The sequence below is a fragment of the Botrytis deweyae genome, assembly GCF_014898535.1.
Source record: "Botrytis deweyae strain B1 chromosome Unknown BDEW_053, whole genome shotgun sequence".
Classification (NCBI taxonomy): domain Eukaryota; kingdom Fungi; phylum Ascomycota; class Leotiomycetes; order Helotiales; family Sclerotiniaceae; genus Botrytis; species Botrytis deweyae.
The window spans coordinates 45064-65947 of record NW_024066260.1 but is presented as its reverse complement, the minus strand read 5'-3'; the positions used below and the strand labels follow the sequence as shown (position 1 = coordinate 65947).

The 20884-nt window shown below is 41.5% G+C and overlaps 3 protein-coding genes across 3 annotated transcripts; 2 read left to right on the top strand and 1 right to left on the bottom strand.

Moving 5' to 3' along the window:
- Positions 1 to 395: 395 nt before the first annotated feature.
- Positions 396 to 3989, bottom strand: EAE98_011795 (uncharacterized protein). The gene is made up of 3 exons (XM_038959418.1): positions 3085 to 3989; positions 2901 to 3029; positions 396 to 2842 (listed from the first exon to the last, which is right to left on the bottom strand). The coding sequence occupies exons 1-3, from the start codon at positions 3203 to 3205 to the stop codon at positions 978 to 980; spliced, it is 2115 nt and encodes a 704-aa protein (XP_038804183.1). The 5' UTR covers positions 3206 to 3989; the 3' UTR covers positions 396 to 977.
- Positions 3990 to 8254: 4265 nt separating this feature from the next.
- On the top strand, positions 8255 to 11303 carry EAE98_011794 (uncharacterized protein). The gene is made up of 4 exons (XM_038959417.1): positions 8255 to 8496; positions 8975 to 9978; positions 10040 to 10642; positions 10697 to 11303. The coding sequence occupies exons 2-4, from the start codon at positions 9272 to 9274 to the stop codon at positions 11004 to 11006; spliced, it is 1620 nt and encodes a 539-aa protein (XP_038804182.1). The 5' UTR covers positions 8255 to 8496; positions 8975 to 9271; the 3' UTR covers positions 11007 to 11303.
- Positions 11304 to 13314: 2011 nt separating this feature from the next.
- EAE98_011793 (uncharacterized protein) lies at positions 13315 to 15652 on the top strand (the record flags this gene model as incomplete). The annotated part of the gene is made up of 5 exons (XM_038959416.1): positions 13315 to 13554; positions 13832 to 13925; positions 14141 to 14268; positions 14398 to 15230; positions 15322 to 15652. 5 exons carry the CDS (start codon positions 13315 to 13317, stop codon positions 15650 to 15652), a joined length of 1626 nt encoding a protein of 541 aa, XP_038804181.1.
- Between the last annotated feature and the right edge of the window lie 5232 nt (positions 15653 to 20884).

Here is a 20884-nt window from a genome sequence, read left to right as displayed (position 1 = left end):
TATATATGTCTATACATACACATATATATACGTATCCACACACGCACGCATACACATATTCATACACATACCCCATAAAATCATATCATACCTAGATCCTATAATACATAATTTCATCTCTTGTCTTCTCATTCTATCTCTTCTCACTCTATCTCTTCTCTTCTCTACCCATCCCATCCTATTCTATCCCATCCCATCTCATCTCTCTTTTCTTTTCTTCTCATTCTATTCCCTCTCACACTCACACCGTCCCACAATCCCATCCTATTCTCTCACAAGTCCATCTATCCACCAACTCACAATCCACTCACCAAACACTTATCCACTCATCACCTAGTCACAATCCACTTATACAACTCCAACCCCAACCCCAACTTCAACTTCAACTTCAACTTCAACTCCAACTCCAACTCCAACTCCAACTCCAACTCCAACTCCAACTCCAACCCCAACCCCAACTCCAACCCCAATTCCCACATAAACATTATTATTTCACTTCCCATCTTTCACTTCCCAATCCCCTTCCCTATCCCCTCAAATAAACCACAACTCCCACTCCCACTCCCATTCATCCCAGCTAAAAACTCAGAATTCTCTTTTGAAAATTACAAAAAAAACATACAAAAAGCCAATGTACAAACAAAAATCCCAAGTAAGGTAGGTATATAAATTAACGCATTATTTCCTTGCGCTGAAAATAAAAATAAGTAAGGGTATATAATATAGATAAACGAAAATCGAAAGCCGAAATCGAAGTCGAAATCGAAGCCGAAATCAAAGTCGAAATCGAAATCAAAGGTCTTCAGACCAATCGAAATTAAGAATCGAGAAAAAAAAAGGTATAATGCAACGCTTCGCTATGCCTTTAAAGAACAAAAAAAAGCAACGCAAGTCTATTCAAGACTATATGGTATAAAACAGGACAATCCTCCCAGTATTAAGCGCCTCAAATCCAATCTCTGCATATCCCAGAGCCACTACATCATCATTAATCTCGTAGTTCTCCTTTCCATCCTCGTCGTTTCCGCACCCAATCCAGCACCCAATCCTCCTTTGCGTGATTCCTGTGCTCTCCTGAAAGCATCACGCTCACAATAAATCTTCCCACCCATCTCAAAATAATCGTGTCTCAAATTCCTCTTACAATCCGCACAATTCAAACAGCTTGGATGAAACTTCTCCTTCTTCTCGCTTTCCAAATATTGTCCCTCGATACCCCTATCACAACCAGAGCACATTGAATCATTCAATTGATGATAATGATGTTCACAATACGGCGCATCATTATGAACGTAGAATTCCGAGGTCAGGAATGGAGCTCGACAAGTTGTGCACACGAAGCATGGTTTATGATAGCGACCAGTTAGACGTCCATCTGCTGAAGATACGGATTTGCCTTTGATGGGAAGCGTGCAAGATTTGCAATTACCTTTTGAAGTGGCAGGGCGGCGAGGAGCGGGCAAAGGCTTGTTCTGATCGAGGAGTGGAGCTGTGTGAGATCTTTGGAAACCATTCATAGGGGCTGGCGAAAGATTTCGTACTCGAGGATTCAGTGGCGCAGGTGAGGGGTCACGATTGCGGGGTTTGAGAGGCGCGGGTGGGGGAACACGAGGTGTAGGCGATAGGCGACTGACAGGATTGGTGGCGTAATCTGGGGATTGAAAGGCGGGACTCAGAGGTGAGTATGGTTCTTGTTCTTTGACTGGTTCTAAATCGCTTGGTCTGGGGTACATTTCATGTGGTGAAATGTTTGCCATTGATGAAGTGATTTCAGACATGAGATCAGACATTCTGGGATTTGATTGCTGTCTCCTGTGGTAATCGCTTTCCACGGTGGATGGAGGGCTTGACCGTGAGCTACCTTTACTCCCTGCAGAAGTGGAAGAAGTATATGAATGAGTGGATGATTGAGAATTAGATGCAGAATGGTATGGATTATTAGCACCAAATTCTGCTTCCAAGTTAATATTGGGTAACGGTGGAAGATCGCCAGCCTGATGTCCTGATCTTCCTCTGATGAGACTTGCACCTCGCGGTGGTAATGCTCTTGATGTATCAGGACCAGAGATTGATGTTTTCCGTCCTCTGTCATTCGACTCTCGTGACCTATGACTTGATATTGATTGATTCCTACGTGATGCGTGGAAATCTAGACTTTCCTTTCGTCGAGGAAATGTTTGTGATCTTATAGCTTCTTGACGTCCAGCTTCCTGAGAATCTTCTCTCGCTTCAGGTGATAGAATACCATATCCTTTGTTGCGCGGTGGCATTGGGAAATTGTTATTCGAGCTATTTGTTGAAGTTCTAGAATGACCCGAGCTGGTCGAGAGTGTTCGATCAATTTGTTCAGGCTCCGCAGTCAAAGGTGGCGAAATTATGTCATCTGGACGTCCCATACTAGGTTTTCTATTGTACATTGGCTGTTCTTCATAGCTAGGAACTTTCCTCGAGTCAATCGCAAACGATCCTGGGGCATTTGTAACGACTTTTTGTAAAGACGCAACACTTCCAGCTACATTTGGATTCATATAGGCTCTTGAATTTGTGGATGCGAACATCATTGGATCCGCCTGTTCCATTCTCGGCGAGTGGGCGCCATATGCACTCTTAAGTCTGGGTGATCCCGTTACTTTGGGTGTCGGAAAGCGAGGGAAAGCAGAGTCTAGATTCGATGATAATAGAGCTGGGGAAATAGGTCTTTGTATAGGTGACGATTCGTTAGCGCGCGAAGACTTTCCGAATGGTAATCGAAGGCGATCATGTGGAGTTAATGGTGAAGCACTTCGAGAGGGTGATGCGCTACTCGCTGGTGTCAATTGATCTTGTTGGAAGAATGGACGATCTATTGATGTTATCATTAGTATAAATTTCAACAGTCCCATGGCTCTTCTTCAACATACTCGCAGCAGATGTATCAACCCTCGGAGGCATTGTCCTTCCTGGTTTCAAAAGATTCGACGCATTGGAATATGATTGTTGATTATATGGCATCCTGTCGAAAGTGGTATTTAAATCAAGTGGTGGTGTAGCTAGATGAATAATTAGTATTGATACCCCATTGATATCATGAACCTAAAAACTTACGTTCTCCAGCAGGAGGGCCTGAGCAAATGTGCTCCCCCATCATCGCAATTTGAATATCCCTCGCGCAACTCGAACATTTTATCGTTGGTAGAAAACTCGACGATCTCATAAAGTCTGCCATGGTGAGCCAGGTGATTTCTTGATTATGCCAACGTCTCAATTCCCTCGATTGATTGTTAAATATTGATCATAAAGCGGTTATGTTATTTTATGTTGGTCTCTTATTCCTTCGTCGATTAATGAAGTGGAGGCGGTAAAAAGCTCGGTATGGGGAGAGAGAGGATGAAAGACCTGGTGATTTTTGGAGTGAAGGAAGGAAGTCTATGGAGAGTGGCGATATTATGAATATTCAATTGTTTCGTTTGTGAGTCCAATATGTTATATTAAATCTTCTAGAGATGATCTCCAAGCTCAATTGGATCTGATCGCAGCAATGTAGAGAGTCTTGATTAGGAAGCAAATTCTTGTGAGAGATATTGAAGAATGAATTTAGTAAAGTGTCAATGCGATTGAAGAACGAAGACGAAGATGTGGTATCTTGTAATGTAAGTATGTATTGATTGAATTCCTACTTGAAAGATTGGATGGGAATGAACGACAAGATGTAAAGATTGATGGGTAGGTATGAATGAATGTTGTGCTTGCTAGATGGTACTCGAGGATTGCTGTAAGGACTGACTGTTACTGTGAGCGAGAGTGAGTGTGCGTGTGAGTGCGCGCGCGTGTGTATGTGTGTATAGGTAGGTAGTGAAGATAAAAAAACAAAAAACAAAACGTGGAAAAGATCAGGACGAACGAATGTTTGATAGTTGGATGAAACTCCCACGTCCTAGTATAGGTAGTGTACTAGTGTGGTGTGGAGAAAAGAAGAAAAGAGAAGATCTACTTGAGGATGTAGTACGAACTGTAGCCAGGTATCTCTCTCTCTTTCTCTCTTTCTCTCTCTCTCTTTCTCATGGATGGACGATGGACGATGGACTATCATATCATAAACCTGCGCAAGCTTTCACACTTGGAATATCTTTCCGTCCTCCCTCCCCTCCCCCCCCCCCCCCTGGTCCAAGTCACATCCAGAATCCAAAATGGGATGAAAGTGGATTCAGGTACCAGAAACATTATGACAAGTCCTCGATGGTGAACCGTGCTGGCTTCACGATGGAGGTTATTGTAACATCCAAGTCCCATAGCATAAACCTTCGCGGGCCATGATTGGTTCATGTTTAATTATCTATTGTTGCGGATAAATATGATTTGATTTAATTCTTACCCAATCAATTGATAAAGTGGTGATGGAGTGATGGTGTGAGTATCATCACATCGATGAGATCTCGGGTTTCATTGGTAAGGTTTTTTTTTTATCATGAATTGAATGCTTATTGTGAGGAGATGTCTCGAGTAATGGATTGATGGATGATTGGGTCTTGAGGAGGACAGATGTACATCGGCACATGGGATTGGGATGAGGATATGGAAGGACTGGAAGGATTGGAAGCAATGGAAGATGGCATGGAAAGAAATGACTCGAGAGGTCAAAGCTACTAGGTACGTATGGAGGTGTGGCCGTGGATGAACTGAGTAGTGCCGGGATGGATGGGAATTTGGGAATCTGGGATGAAGAGATTCCTCGAGAGGGAGGTATGTGTGCTCGTGGTATGGTATATATTATATGCGATTGTATGTACGAAGGTAATGTATGGATGGTTTATTGCAAGATGAATTTATATCTAATGTCTACTATGTACCTAGGTAGTATCTATCTGATATCTCTCGATCTATATATCTAACGAGCTCCAACTTCAATGGGAACATCCATGAATACCTAGGTATCTACTACTACATGATGAAGAGTACCTACTTAGACACTTTAGAAATATATCCTCATATCACATCACCACCAAGTATCCTCCATACAACGTTATCCTATACAACATTATTCCATACAACATCATCCCATCCCCCTCTCTCAATCATTTACCTCTAACCTTTACCTTTCCACCCATTCTCCATTCTCCATTCCAGATTCACAACGCTTCACCTCTCTGAGGCTCTCTCCCAATCTGGTCCGTCCGTCCGTCCATGCTCCACCGGCTCCAGCTCCACTCGACACATTCATCTCCCTCATCTCCCTCATCTCACTCATCGCAATATCCAGAACCACTTTTGGCACTGCAACCCTCATTGGGCCTGATCACCGTCCCTCCAAATATCAGGGGCCACGGAAAGGTCCTAGTGCCATCTCTCGCGACCGACCAGTCCCGAAAAACGAGCGAGAAATCAAAATCAAGGTTCATCGGATTCGGACGACGCGAGATGTCAGGGACGGAGTATCGTGATTCGTTATTCGTAAGGTTACATACAAACTCACCGTCCACGCAAAGATCCCAGACCCCCAGGGAAAACCTTCATCGGAGAGTAACCCAAAGGATCCACCCCATCGCCAATGAAACGAAACCCACTAACCGATGGATCATGCATGGATGGCCTTCTTCAAGTTCCAGCGCAAAGTTTATCGTGCGATTGACGATACAAAATTACCGTTGCACATTTTACCTTTTTTTTCTTTCTTTCTTTTTTCTTTTTTCTTTGGGGTGACTCTATATCTGCATGCATGCATGATCGAAACCTTGGGAGGTACGCAATCAATGGCAGAGCCAAAATTAAGAAAACGTGGTTTCAGATGTCGCGCGCTTTTCATGCGCATCCATAATGATGTCAAGACATTGAGTGTGTGCTCTCTATCCAAAACATTCGATTCCTTCCATTTGAGCTTCTATGCCCAATTGACACTCTCTGGTCCTTGGTCCGCGACATGCTAACGCTTTGGATGGTGGAAGAGATCGCTTGCTTGGGATCTAGTATATGGTATATGGTATTTAATATCTAATATCTAATATTTAATATCTAATATTTAATATCTAATATTTAATATCTAACATCTAACATCTAATATCTACCATCTAGTCCCTAGCAATGAAGGAGTATTAAAGTATCTCATGAATCGAATCATTTGAATGGAACGCTCTACAAATTCCCCAATGGAGAATATCAATCATCAACCTTGACCATTTCCAGTCCTTGCCGCCGTGAACCTAAGATTGGACCGTCGGACCCTGACGGTGAAGTGTGATAGGGTATTATCATAGATGGGTGTGATCGGTAATGTGTAGAGTACAGAGTCGAATGTCGTATTGATAGGTAGAGGTAGGTACATAGTATAAATAGAGATGTTCGAGGAGGTAATCGAGATTGGATTGTACAGAGTACTAGGTAGTTAATTGTATGAATAGATACCTATTGTTTTTTCTTTTGATCCGAAAAACGAAGTTATACTACTACTACCACCGTGCATTGCTATGCTATTACATGTTGTTATCAAGAGAAATTGCACCCAAAGGAAATTAAAGAATCGACTCGTAACAATTCTGGCCGATGCTTCATAAATTGGATTGGCAATGAATCCAACACAACACAGACATTTAGAATTTTTTCCCTTTCGATAGCTTCAATATTCTCACTCAAACAACGGCCTCTCTTTACACTTCGTCACTCTCTCTTCCCGTGATTCTGTCGGCGGCTTACTAGCCCCTGATCTCCACCTTACATTTCCTGAAGGAGCGCTGCTCAATTTATATGAAGTTGATCCCCTTCCATTCAGGAAATTTTTCAACAGGAATTTTTGGTCTTTGGCCCTCAAAGATGGGGGATGTGGAGTTCTCTCGTGCTAGATTTTCTCTTCAATTCAGCTGGTTGATGATGGGATGGACCTCTTTGAGTCTCTGCCCGTCAATAGGTAGGATCGCAAGCATGTGTATCGTGTGTAGTATGGAAGAAGATTACAACGGGATCATTTTCGACCTTGATAAATCTGGATTCGGTCTCTTCGTGAGTAATAATATCTGTTAATCCGGGACCTTCCTTCTTTCCCTCTTGTTCACTTGGTCAACACCAACACAAGAATGCATCTTGTACAGCAGATTTCCCATACACTCTTCCATGCATATCTTTTACCTACCTACCTACCTACCTACCAACAAACATTGTTTTCCACGCCGTAAATATCGGTATAGTGTCCAACAGTCTCTCTCCGAACTCACCGAACATAAACACACAGCACATTGGTTGAAAAACACAACAGTTGCAAATGAATGAATGAATGCTCACTCACCCATTTCGATCCCCAACATCAATTTCCACATTGGATACTCAAATTCAGGCTCTCAAACATACAGAGTACAAAGCCAACCAAATCTTCTCACAATGCCGCTTGTGCATCTCATCACACCTCCTTTCCTTGTCGCCAATTCAAACAAACACGTGTTGGGATTTCCTCGACGCAATGAGTAATGAAAACGGTTGAAATGCCATGGATGGAAATACATCTGCATGTAGCATTCTGACCGCTACTTTGCTTCATTTCAATAGTGCTATTCTATTGATAATATCACTTGTATGATTTCTGTACTAACGGGCGCAACCGCGATGCGAGATTCCGTAGTCGTCGGGAACGAGATGTTGGGAAGGATAGGGAAGGTAAGGAAGGGGCCGAGGGAGTATTATTTCGTGGTCGCTTCTTGGATATTAATTGATCGGATAATTTAATTGTAAATTATCGAATCAATGAGAAGAGATGAGAAGAGAAGAGCGAGGGACCACTACCTAGGTATGTATAGGAATCTCGAGACATTCAACATTGACGAATAGGATAGATATCATGGGTGGTGAGGATTGAATGGGGTAGGTAATATGGAATAATAATATATTTTGTACGATAGGCGCATTCGCAAGCCAAGTTGACAGCCACCTTGAATTGAAGTCTTGGAGATAATCTCTTATCCAGATGTTTGTGAAGCATGCGGTTTCTTCTGTTGTGATTATTATTATCTTTGCACTTTTCTTCATAATACCAAATCATACCACACCATACCATACCATACTCAGTACACTCCGTACATAAAATCAATAATATTCTCCCTTTTCTCCACAACTACCTAGGTACTCCAGACTCTCCGCAAGACATCACAGCAAAATCATGGAGAAAATGATATTTTCTTTTGTTGATCGTTATCGATACACATGCTACTAGGGACATCCACACTCTCTCATCCAATCACCGTCGCGTATTCTAGCCAGCAAAGCTAGCCCACTATTATCAGACGGTACCTTAGATTATAGTGGGGGGAAGATACGGAATTCGGACAACGGATGTCACCACGACGAATTTAAAACGATGCGACTCCCCACGAAGTTCAGACTTCCATTCAATACCCATATACTTCGAATCACATTTGACCGACGATCAAGATCAACTGCCAAAGCAAACCCCTTTCAACACTCACCTCAAGTCAATTAAACAGATCGCACTTACGAGTGTGATCACCCCGTCGTCAAGACGTTTTCTAATCTTCTTAACTCGTACGTATTGAATTTTATTTTGATCATGTTTTCAGAGACAAAATATGCTCTTTCTGCCGTGGATGGAGGATGGGTGAGGGAGGGAGGGAGGAAGAAGGAACTTCCTGTGCATCTGTACTCTCAGTTGCACTTGATGGATTGGAGATTGTTTGATTGTCAATATCTGCTGCTTGTTGCCTTCCATGGTTTGCAATGTTTACATGCGATCGCGGGTGTATCTTACCTTCTCCTTGTCAATGGCTTCCCATTCTCTTGGATACCTAATGAAGGGAGGAACATCCTATGCCTTCATATTGTATTGATTCTGCGGTTGCTGCCTTCCATAAGTTTCCTTGTTTACATTGTGGTCGTCACCCATCTTACGATCTCCTCGTCATAAATTTCATACTTCCTTCCTAATATGCACTTCAACCTCTCACAATCCCCCGTTGAGGGAGGAACCTCTTGACAATATGGCATACTAACAAGTCATCCACAGATCGCACCATCCTTTTGCTGGTGCCCGTTGCTCTTCTCCAGCAGGAGCATCGGACTCGCCGTTTGTTAGATAAATAGTCTTGCAATCAACAGAACTCTTCTTCTCCAATACACAACATTTGCATCACTTTTTGTCTATACATCAGTACCCATCAAAACTCGAAAACATTCATACAATTGCAATTCTTGCTTTACCTACACATCTACATCAATTCCAAGATACTCTCAAACATCTTTACGTTAAATCAAGAACTGCCAAGCACTTTTAAGAACTTTTCGAGTTTTCAAATCAATCAAGATGGCTCCTCACGCAAACGGCTCCAGCAACACCAGCACTATGGATGGTGCATCCTCCCAATCCTCTAACCAAGACTTGTTCACCGTTAGCTCTCCCAACGTTCTCTACACTGATGACGAGATTCGCTCAAAGTACAATTATCGTACTACCGCGGTCACTCAGTCTGCCAATGGTAACTTTGTTGCTACTCCCAAAGAAACTGTCTATGACTTCAAGGTTGAACGTAAGATCCCCAAGACAGGTATGATGCTTGTCGGTTGGGGTGGAAACAATGGTACAACTGTCACTGCCGGTATCATTGCTAACCGCCGTGGCCTTTCATGGGCAACTCGTGAGGGTACCCGTGAGCACAACTACTATGGCTCCGTTGTCATGGGTTCAACCATGAAACTTGGTACTAATGCAAAGACTGGTGATGATGTCAACATTCCTTTCCACAAAGCTTTGCCAATGGTTCACCCTAATGATTTGGTCATTGGTGGATGGGATATCAGCGGCTTCAACTTGTCTGATGCCATGGATCGTGCTGGTGTCCTCGAACCTACCTTGAAGCAACAAATCAAGAAGGAAATGACTGACTTGGTTCCACTTCCTGGTCTTTACTACCCAGATTTCATTGCTGCCAATCAAGAAGATCGTGCCGACAACCTTATCCCAGGTAGCAAGGCTTGCAATGAGCATGTTGAAAAGATTCGTCAAGATATCCGGTAAGCATTCACAGTGGTCTACTCTTTATTCCATTACCATCCACTAACATTCTTTTCACAGTGACTTCAAGGCCAAGAACGAACTCGATAAGGTCATTGTTCTCTGGACTGCCAACACTGAACGTTTTGCTGAACTCATTGATGGCGTTAATGACACTGCCGATAATCTTTTGAAAGCTATCGAGAACGGACACGAAGAAGTTGCGCCTTCCACTATCTTTGCTGTTGCTTGCATTCTCGAGAACGCACCTTTCATCAACGGTTCTCCACAAAACACATTTGTTCCTGGTTGCATTGAGCTCGCAGAGAAGCACAACTCCTTCATTGGTGGTGATGACTTCAAATCTGGTCAAACCAAGATGAAGTCTGCTCTTGTCGACTTCTTGATCAGTGCCGGTATCAAGCTTACTGCTATCTCCAGTTACAATCATCTTGGTAACAATGATGGAAAGAATCTCAGCTCTCAGAAGCAATTCCGTTCCAAGGAGATTTCTAAATCCAATGTTGTCGATGACATGGTAGCTGCTAACAATGTCCTCTACAAGGAAGGTGAACATCCTGATCATTGTGTTGTCATCAAGTACATGCCAGCTGTCGGTGATAACAAGCGTGCTCTTGATGAGTACTATGCTGAGATTTTCATGGGAGGTCATCAAACCATTTCGTAAGTTATTTTTCAATCAATGCCCACATTATACACTCGACTAATCATAAATAGTCTCTTCAATGTTTGCGAGGATTCTCTTCTTGCTTCACCATTGATCATTGATCTTGTTGTCCTTGCAGAGATGATGACTCGTATTCAATGGAAGGCACATTCTACTGATGGTGCTACCACCAAGGATTATAAGAACTTCCACAGTGTTCTTAGCATTCTCAGTTATATGCTCAAGGCACCTTTGACTCCACCTGGAGCTCCAGTTGTCAATGCACTTGCCAAGCAACGTGGTGCTTTGATCAACATTTTCCGTGCTTGTGTTGGTCTTGAACCAGAGAATGATATGACCTTGGAACACAAGCTTTATTAGATTGTGTCTTTGGTCGGGGGTTGTGGATTGTTCGAATTTCATGGTGGCGGGATTTTGATGGACCCTTGAATTGCTTAGTATTCTTGTTTACCTCATGGTGATACCTAAGTACCATGCATTCATTCATTACCTAGAATAGATTTATTGAAAATTGAAGTATCTTAAACCTTCAAACATTACTCTTCTGGATTGTGTAAAAATGTCCGATGTTTTCTAGTGTTTTCTAGTGATTCCAACTGATACATTTTGGTGTTCGTGCCGGGAATTCATTAGTTGGGGAAGGAGCGAGGAAAACGGTCATTAGCGCGAATTGCCTGAACACTTGTTTCACTTCCCAATGAATATCTTCACCTTTGACCATTAAATTTTCCGAAATCTCCGAATCATCATCTCACATGTCTTTGAAGGGAACATTTACTCCATTGAATTGATTTCGCACTTATCAATCCTCATTGATCAAATTGTGATCCAAGCAGATTCCCATTTGTGTAGAAGGTGAAGAAGTGAGGTATATCGAGGTATATCGAGGTGTATCGCGACAGTAGAGTTGGATGGATGAAACTTGAGATGTTGATGAACGAAGTCGAAATCTTGATGAACTTGAGATGTTGATGAACTTGAGAGGTTTTATCTATTGAAATCTTGAATTGATTGTTGATTGATTTGATTGTTGATTGATTTGGTAGAGTAGAGGGAAGGAAGGAAGGAAGGAAGGAGGAAGGAAGGAAGGAGGAAGGAAGGAGGAAGGGGGAAGGAGACTTGAGGGGAGGGGAGAGGGGCTTGAGGAGAGGGGAGAGGGGAGATTTGAGGGGATACTTGAGGAGAGGGGACATTTGAGAGGTATTTATGGTTTTTTTTGAGTGTGTTTTTTGAGTGTGTTTTTTGAGTGTGTTTTTTGAGTGTGTTTTTTGAGTTTTGGGTGTTTTTTGGGTCTGGTTTTTTTTCCAGTTTTTGGATTTGGGAGAAAGGGGGGAAGGGGAGAGAGTTTGTATTGTATGGTATTATTTTCTAGGGGAGAGGATTCGAGGGGGAAAAAGAGAGGGGAGTTTGAGGGAATCTTTGCACTTGATGTTTTTCTGAATTGTTGTTTTGTTTTGTGTACTGGTAGTTACTGGTAGTATAAGGGAGGAGAGAGGTATGTGTGCGTGCGTTGGTGTTGGTGTCGGTGTGTATGTGCTGGTGTATGAAGATATCTTCTGTGTTGGGGGAGAGACAGGACTTTGGGTTTTATCATTTATCGTATTGTTGATTGTATTGTTTTTTCCCCTAGCATCATCGATTGAACTGATTTGATTGTTGGTTTGTGGAGAGGGGGGACGGAAGGGAGGGGGTGATTCTTATGTCCCTATGTAGTTTTTCTCTTGGAGCTTGGAGGGATCTGCTGATTGAGGAAAATGGGTTCTCGAGAGGTCTTCTTCTTCGGAATTTCTGGATCTGGAACGGGATTTAGATGGAGAGGGTGGGAGGGAAGGTTTTCTTGGGTGTGAGAAAAGCTGTCTTTTCTTCACATTCCAAATTTTCTCTCGAGATGTTTTTCTTGATTGTTGTTGTTTTTGGTGTACCAATGGATTCTCTCTCTTTGTGGACTCTCTATCTCTACTTTCGGGTTCTCTTTTTCGTTTTCATTTTTTTGCTTGGTTATTGTGTTTTGAGATTTGCGATTTGTAAATTTTCTGCTCTGTGTAATGAATGTATTTGTTCATCTTTTTTTTTCCGGGATACTACCTAGATAGATTCTACGCGATCTTGTTGGGGAGTTCAATTTTTTTTTTTCATACTCTTTTATTCATTGAGTACTCTGACTTTTTCGGAACCTTATCTGTACGATCATCTTCTAATTATTGAGTTTCTGTGTAGGGGATGAATGATTGGTACCTTTTGAGGACGTTTTACTTTCAGATTGATTGGTGTGTTCTCTTTCTTCTTCTTCTTCTTCTTCTTCTTCTTCTTCTTCTTCTTCTTCTTCTTCTTCGATATAAATTCTTCGTTCTCTTCGCAGGATCGGAATTTTTTCGATCTCGTTGAGGAAGTTTAAAAATTGAGGTTGATTGTGAGGTGAGTCGAGATGGATTTAGTTGTGTGGATTCGTTTGATGCTATACATTCATATCACTGGTGATAATTTGTATCTTACATCATACCTTCTGCTTGTGCGTATGCTGTATCTATTGCGCCCGTCAAGTCAGAGGTGGATCGGATGGTTGTTTATCTCCTGTTGATTTGAAGAGAGCGGTATCTAATCTACATTGAAGCTTTCGGATGTGAAAGTTTAGAAACTGAGAACGATTAGCAGAGATTAGGAAGAGAAAATGCCGTCGCAGTATCCATCGATTCAGAGTTTCTTTCGGAAGGAAGTTAAAGGGGATGAAGGAATGTCTGCTTTGAGTGTGGTGGGTAACTCGAACTTGCAGGGGAGGGGAGGGAGTACACAGGGTGATGGGTTTGGGAGGGATGGTGGTGGAGTAGAGAGGGGTGGGGAAGATGGGGAAGATGGGGAAGATGGGGAAGATGGGGAAGATGGGAAAGTTGAATTTGGAGATGGATTTACGGTGAGTTCATACGAGAGATTGAGCAGCTTGGTTTATTTTATGCAGTTCCTCTTGGTCAGGACTTTCCTTTCATCTTTGGAGAGTTTATTTTCTCAAGTATTCAGGGTTTGCATTTTATGTCATGTTTTTGAACTTTGTGGAGTTGAGATGCACTTGGCGTGTGCGATTGAAGGGATGATGAGAATGGCGAGAGAAGATGAAGAAGGTGGAAGTTGGAATATATGGAGAAATAGTATTGATCAAAATTCGATGACTGACATACTCGGTGTGATAACAGGAAGAAGAATTACATGAGGCCATGGATCCTTTGGCTAAAAAGTGGAATCCGAGTAGAGAGTATGAGAGTTTGGCTGTGGGAGAATTGATTCCTGGTATGTACTTTTCGTATGTTTCTCTGTATTTGGGGGGAGGGGGGTAAGTATACGGATCATGTCTTGATGGTCTATCCGTTTGAGATATTTCTACAATGTTGTTTTCTTGCGTTAAGTATCAAGGTACTTGCAGAACTTGATGACTAGCGGAGAAGAACCTGTGAAAATTATTTACACGATTCTATGAAAGATTTACTGACTCTTGGATCTCCTAGGACCAAAAGCAGTTACATTCATAGGTAGAGTGGTCAGTTTCGCGACAATTATTGGAAAAAGTGCCAAACAACCAAGAGCTAGGGGATGGCATTATGTTGGTGTTAGAGGAGAAGGTGGTGTTGTTTCGGTGAGTGGTTTCTAATTCGCTTTTCATGTCTTGTCTTCCACTCAACTCAATCGCTACTGCAATGCATATTCTTTTACCCGAAAGTTGCCAAAGAGGTTGTCTCAAACTGACATTGAGTCCCCAATGTAGATAAAACTATATTTCGCAAATCAATCTTACCCCCTCAAATTAGGTCAACTTCTCTCAATTTGGACAGCCTTCATATCTGATACTTCGAAAGCCGACGGTGCATCTACAGCTGGTATTCTCGTTTGCGCAAATTTATTTCCTGGTCGCAACACGAGTGATCATTTGATGATTCATACTCATTCCGGTGCTGCAGACGTTTGTCGTATTCCTTTCGGTTACATTAAGGGCGAACCATTACCTGGGCTCATGACATTGGAAGCTTATCTAAATGGAGGGTATGATGGAGTTCTAGATGTGAAATTACTCGTTTGTGTAAAGAGTATCGGAGCCAAGAAGAAGATTGTCAAAAAAGATGGAGGGGAATCAGATCTTATTGAAATGATACTCTTCGATCATACTGGCGAAACAAAAATGAAATGTTGGTCGGATTTGATCGAGAGTGTGAAGGAATGGATACCAGGAAAAACCATCCTACTCGTTTCGAACCCAATGCATAAGCTTGATTATGGAGGTAAAGGAATAATCTGTTGGGGAAGAAATACAATGGTAGATGTGGAACCGGAATTCGCAGATGCGAATTGGTTGAGGAAATGGGCAAATGGATTGATGAGGAAAGAGAGTATAGGAGTGGAGTTTCCAAGTGAAGTTTGGGGGGAGGAAGATATTGAGGAAGCAATTTATGGACCTAGAACGGCATTATTTGGGCTGAGGGATGTGGAGGAGTGGGTTAGAGGTGGAGAGGGAGAGGTTTTCACAGGCTGGATTAGTGTTGTGTTGGTGGAATTGAGCTTGGTGAAGATTTGGAGGAGGAATATGTTGTTTTGTGGGGAATGGTTTGTTTTCTTTTTTCTTTTCTTTGCAGTTTTGTCTTTTCTTGTACTCTGGATCGCGATGAAGATTCTTACTCACCGCCACTATACACAGCTGCGGTATACAACTCTACTCACCCACCCCCAGTCTCGAATGTCCGCACTGCTCGAAACTCCTACAACTTATCATGAATCCGAAAGTCATTGCGACATTGATCGATGAGACGGGAATGATAAGTGGTGGGAAATTAGTCTGGAGTGAGAAGGCGTGGAAGGAATTATTAGGGAGAGGAACAGAGGAGCTTTGCCAGATGGGAGTTGAAGAGGTGAAGATGTTGGAGTGTAGAATGGTGGGGTTGAGAGTTAGTTTGTGTTTTGGGTGGGTGGGGGATGCTGGGGGAGAGAGGGTGGGAGGGAGATTGTGTGTTTTGGGGGTTAGGAGTTGAATATTTGAGGGGTGGTGTTGAATATTTGGGGGGTGGAGCTGGGAAGGGAAGGGAAGGGATGAGAATGGAGTGAGATAAAGATGTGATGGCTATGTAGAGGTTATTTGTCAAAGGCGGTGCTCGTGCTAGTGCTAGTGCTAGTGCTATCTGCTTGTAGGTATATGCGTGGATAGGTACTCAAAGTTTGTATCAAGCATATCTACCTACCTCGAACTGAAAGGAAATGTAATCTTAGAAGGAATAAATTCGCTAGCTATAATCCAGTTTTTGCTATATATCGATGTTTTATTCAGTATTTGTACATTTGTATATTTATACATCTTCACATCTTCACATTTTCATAGCTAGATAACTAGATAGCTAAATCGATAGCGATTCAATCGAAGAAATTTCCAATTGTGAAAACTATGATACCGGGGCTTGAAGAGCAAGAGCAAGATGGAGATGGAGATGAATTTACTTTGTTTGTTTATGTTTGAATGGGTGTAGAGATGTGGTGGTGTGTGGTGAAGAAGTAGGGAGGTGAGATGTGAGATGTGAGGTTTGAGTTGAGATGTGAGGTTTGAGTTGAGGGTTATGTTGTGATGATTTTTGTAATGGTTTTTGTAATGGTTTTTGTAATGGTTTTAGTAATGGTTTTAGTAATGGTTTTGAATGTATTCTGGATTTGTTATTGAACCTATTATATTTTGGAATCTAGCGAAAGAAATTTATGCGTTGGATTTTACAGAATTTTTTTATAGTGTATATTTTCTATATTTTCTATATTCAGGAATCCAATTTATACTAGGTATAATTTATATAATCTAGATAAAACGTGATATTTTAGTAGTTCCATTACATAAAGAATAGAAAAAACTAAAACGAAAAATAAAGAATAAGCTTTACTTTCAATCTTTTGATATTAAAGATTTATTAGGTGTCGAATATTAGGCGCTCCGAAATACTGGCGAGTGATTTTGCCTCGAAATTCCTATGGTGGGGATGTGGTGGGTGAGTGATTGATGATTAGGAAAAAGAATGGGATGGGAGATAGGAAATAGAAGATGGGAGATGGGAGATGGGAGATGGGAGATGGGAGATGGGAGATGGGAGATGGAAGATGGGAGATGGGAGATGGGAGATAGGAGATGGAAGATGGGAGATAGGAAATGGGAGATGAGAAATAGGAAATGGGAGATGAGAAATAGGAAATGGGAGATAGAAATAAAAGATAGAAAATGGAAGATAGAAAATAGGAGATAAAAAATAGGAAATAGAAAATAGGAAATAGGAAATTGGAAATAGGAGATAGGAGATAAGAAATGAGAAATAGAAGATAAAAGATAGAAAATAAAAGATAGGAAATAAAAGATGGGAAATAAAAAATAGAAAATAGGAGATAGAAAATAGGAGATAGGAAATGGGAAATAAAAGATAGAAAATAAAAGATAGAATATTGAGATGTTTTTAATGAATATATAGGTAGATAGGTAGGTAATAGATAGATTGAATGATTGAAGATGGAGATGGAAATGGAATGAGATGCTCGGTATTTCATGGATTGGGATGGGGATTACAAGGGAAAGGGGAATATGGATGAGAGCACTGAGAGGGGACGGGGGGTTGACCCTGGAATATTCTCGTTTATTGTTGGATTATTGTGTGCTTGGAGATTGGGGTGATGGGGTGATGGCGAGAGGTGAGGGTGTTTATATAATTGGAGGGGGGAAAAAGAGGGGAGGAGAGGTGGTGGAAAGGGAGGGGTAAGAGGGGTGGAAAGGGAGGGGTAAGAGGGGGTGAATTGATATGGGAAGAGAAAGGAGATGAAACCCTTGGAAAGAGGAGAAAGAATGAGGACAACAATGAATCAAAGACTTGAGAGAATTTCTAGGGAAAGAAAGTAGGTGAATAACTCGAATTGTGGTTCTGAGAATTACGACAAAATATTAAAAACTGTTGGATTTTAAATCTCAGTAGATCGAAATACGAGGAGCTTGGTGTGAGGAGATTGAAGAGGGGTAGGAGGATTGGATAGCTGATGGTTTGTAATTTTTCTTCAAGTGGGTCTTGGAAGGAGTAGATAGAGCGGAAGGGGAAGGGCAAGGGATAGACAATATATGATCTCAAAAAGGGGTGAATGATGAACTACCGATCGATATCCGAGTTCGGGAGCTTGGTGTAGAGTTAAAAGAGAAGGGAAGGAGAGAGGAGGGGGAGGTGTATATAAACCTGTAGATCTCTTGGGAGTTTTTTCTAGTTGGAGGGAACTCGGATACTAATCGATAATGAGTACATTGGGGTACTGGCAAGAGAGTGATTTGCATGGGAGTGTTGTTCTTTGTGTGCGGTGGAGGATTGCTTGGTTTTAGAGGGATATTGTTTGGTTTTTTAAGGGGTCGAGATTTCGGGTTGAGAATTGTTGTTTTGTGTTCTTCATTGCTACATACAGGATGAGTTTTTTGTTTGAGATTCGAGTTATCATCTGAGGTTCTTTTGTTGTCGATTCTTGTAATAAGAGTAATGATTATGCAATCGGAGGAAACCTTTGATGATAAGATTGAGAGTAGTGAGATGAGGACGGAAGGGGTCTTAAGGGTCTACTTGTGAATGCGTGAATTAATGGAGCAGAGTAGAGAGCAGAGAGAGTCTTACGTCATCCATCTCCGTGTCTACGGAAATGAGTTGGTAAAGTGATGAGTGATGAGTGGGAGAGGGAGAGATATTTATATTAGGGGAGGAAAATCGTGTGATGGAGGGAGATGAATCTGCAGGGGGTCAACCAGGTACATAGAAGAGTTCATGAGGTGAATAGCAAAGAATAGTAGAGTGTATAGCGAGAAAAGAGGGGTATGTGAATGGTCATGCACGGTAAAGTGATGAATCCTCCCCGGCTCATTTTTGGCTATGAAATATTGAATCAATCCCCTATGAAATTATTCTAGATAAGCGGGGTTATAAAACGCCATGCGCTATCTAGTATCTACTTTTTTTCCTCTATTTTCTAAAGAGACACAAGATGGAAAACCTATGCCAAGGGATCGCTCGGGTTCTTGTAAAAATGTTGCGAGTGTGAGCACTGAGAAACAGTGTTGTGATTCGAAGAGGGCTTTGTATAGTGTGAAAAGATTGAGGGTTGAGATATTTCGAGAAGAAATTTCAATCAACGTCAAACATGCAAATCTGGCATGAAAATGGGTGACGATAATAATGCTTGTTAATTGTATTATCGTTGCTACTCTTGTCGTACTAATATCTTATGATCTTCATCACCACTCACGCTTCAGGTCTACAGTTTCAAGTTTCAAAATCTTTATCTGCAAAGGCACCCTTCGCCTGCCTTAGTACTTTGCTTACTTGAGGAGTCACTCCTTCAGCTATGAAAGTGTTTGGTTCTTTTGCTTATGATCTGAAAACTCAGAGGTTAGAGGGAATTTATATAGGGTTCAGTGGATTGCTTACATCGCTTAGGATGTAAGATTTTAGTGGGTCTTGACGAGGAGTGGATGAGGGGAGTGAGTTAAGCGAGGGAAATTGACGATATACCCAGTATCGGAACAATGAATGTGAGATTGTGCATATAGAGGGGGCTGAGATTAAGTGAATTGGGGATCTTTAACTCATGGAAAAGAGATTGGGGATATATATAAAGTTTATCTAGGTTTGACTGGAATTTTGCTTTTCTCGATGGGTGCAGGCGATTCCAGGATATATATTATTATTTTTTCTCAATTGGATAGAATTCATATGAATGGTTGTTGACAATTATGACTAGTAGAGATGTAAGTTTGGGTTAGGGAAAGGGCGCCGGAAATGAACTTAGTTGTTCCACTTGGAATATATTATTCTGTAATAGACGTGGAGATATGGCGATGATAATTGGAGGAGATAGCCCAAGTGAGGAAGCTGGAGATTTACGGAAATAGTTAGTGTATAAGGGTTACTGACTGTCGAAAAGCCCTCTTTCGATAAATTCTTTCACATGAAAATGATAACAACAGCCCCTATTTACTGTTACCATCCGTTATTGTCACTCTTCAGTATGTACGCGATATTATTATCTAAGTTCTAATCAATTCTACCGTTTCTGACCTCTACTCATCTTGTCAATTCAGAAATATGACCTTATAAACTTGGAAGATTCTGCTTCCATACTTGATGTATCTGCCTTGCGGCATGGAATTTTCATCGAAAATTCAATGGTTGTTAAACATGTCTGATTAGAAGTAGAAGTGTAAGTTTATATAAACGCTAGGGGGTGTAGGTGACGGCACTATCTACATTTAGGAAGTGGGGGCGGAAGGGATATGAGAGGACCTGAGAGAGGGACGTGAATCATCAAAGTGGTAGGGTTAAAAGAGGTAGAAGAGTGAATTAGTAGAGTTTTAATACGATTTAGAATAGACTATATAAGGCCTGCAGAGCAGCACATGTATCAAGGTATACCTAACTCCTCATCTAACACCAACAGAAATGAAGGAAGATGAAAGAGGAAATTGCGACAAGTCTGGCGAAAGCCAAAAGAAACCATTTATTAGCCGTCTTCGTCGAGATAATGTCCCAGTCGAAGCTGGCAGAGATGGAGGAGCAAGACTAGGAATTGAAGAAAAATAATCCCAGAGGTGTGATTGAGAAGTGATATGCATATACCTCGCCATTCTCTGGGAGAGAGGTTTGGTTGTCATCTTTGTGATTATCCATTTTTAACTGTCAGTCTACGGGCATTTTTGTGCTTTTTTTTGTCAAAATTTTAGTTCAAATTTTCCAGCATCCCACGAGATTTATTTTTCAATGAGATAGTACTCGTCCTTTGATGGAAAAAGAAAACTCCCTCTTTGGACGGCAAATTTAGTAAAGTGAGAGATTTGATCTTCAGCGGGATTAAGAGATGAGGGGAGTGTTTCGAACATGTATATTTTTCAAAGACGATACGGGAAGTTTCGGAATTGTCTATAATTAGTGAGTGAGCGGAAGTTAGAGGTGGATGGATATGAACGGTAAAATGTGGAATTTGGGCTCCATGACTTTTCTGGGCTCAATAGGGATAAGAGGAAATTACTAATTGTCTAAGAATTTAGCTTTACTAGAATCATGGATGTGTATTAACAAATTAAGAAACCAGAGAAATGAGCAACAACTGCCTTCCTCACTTAGATAAAGTGTAAGCGAGATATGCGCAGATTACAAACTCGTCGATTGTGAGACTTTGGATTCATCAATGAGTTCCAAAGAGCAAGCTGTTTCGACTAAACC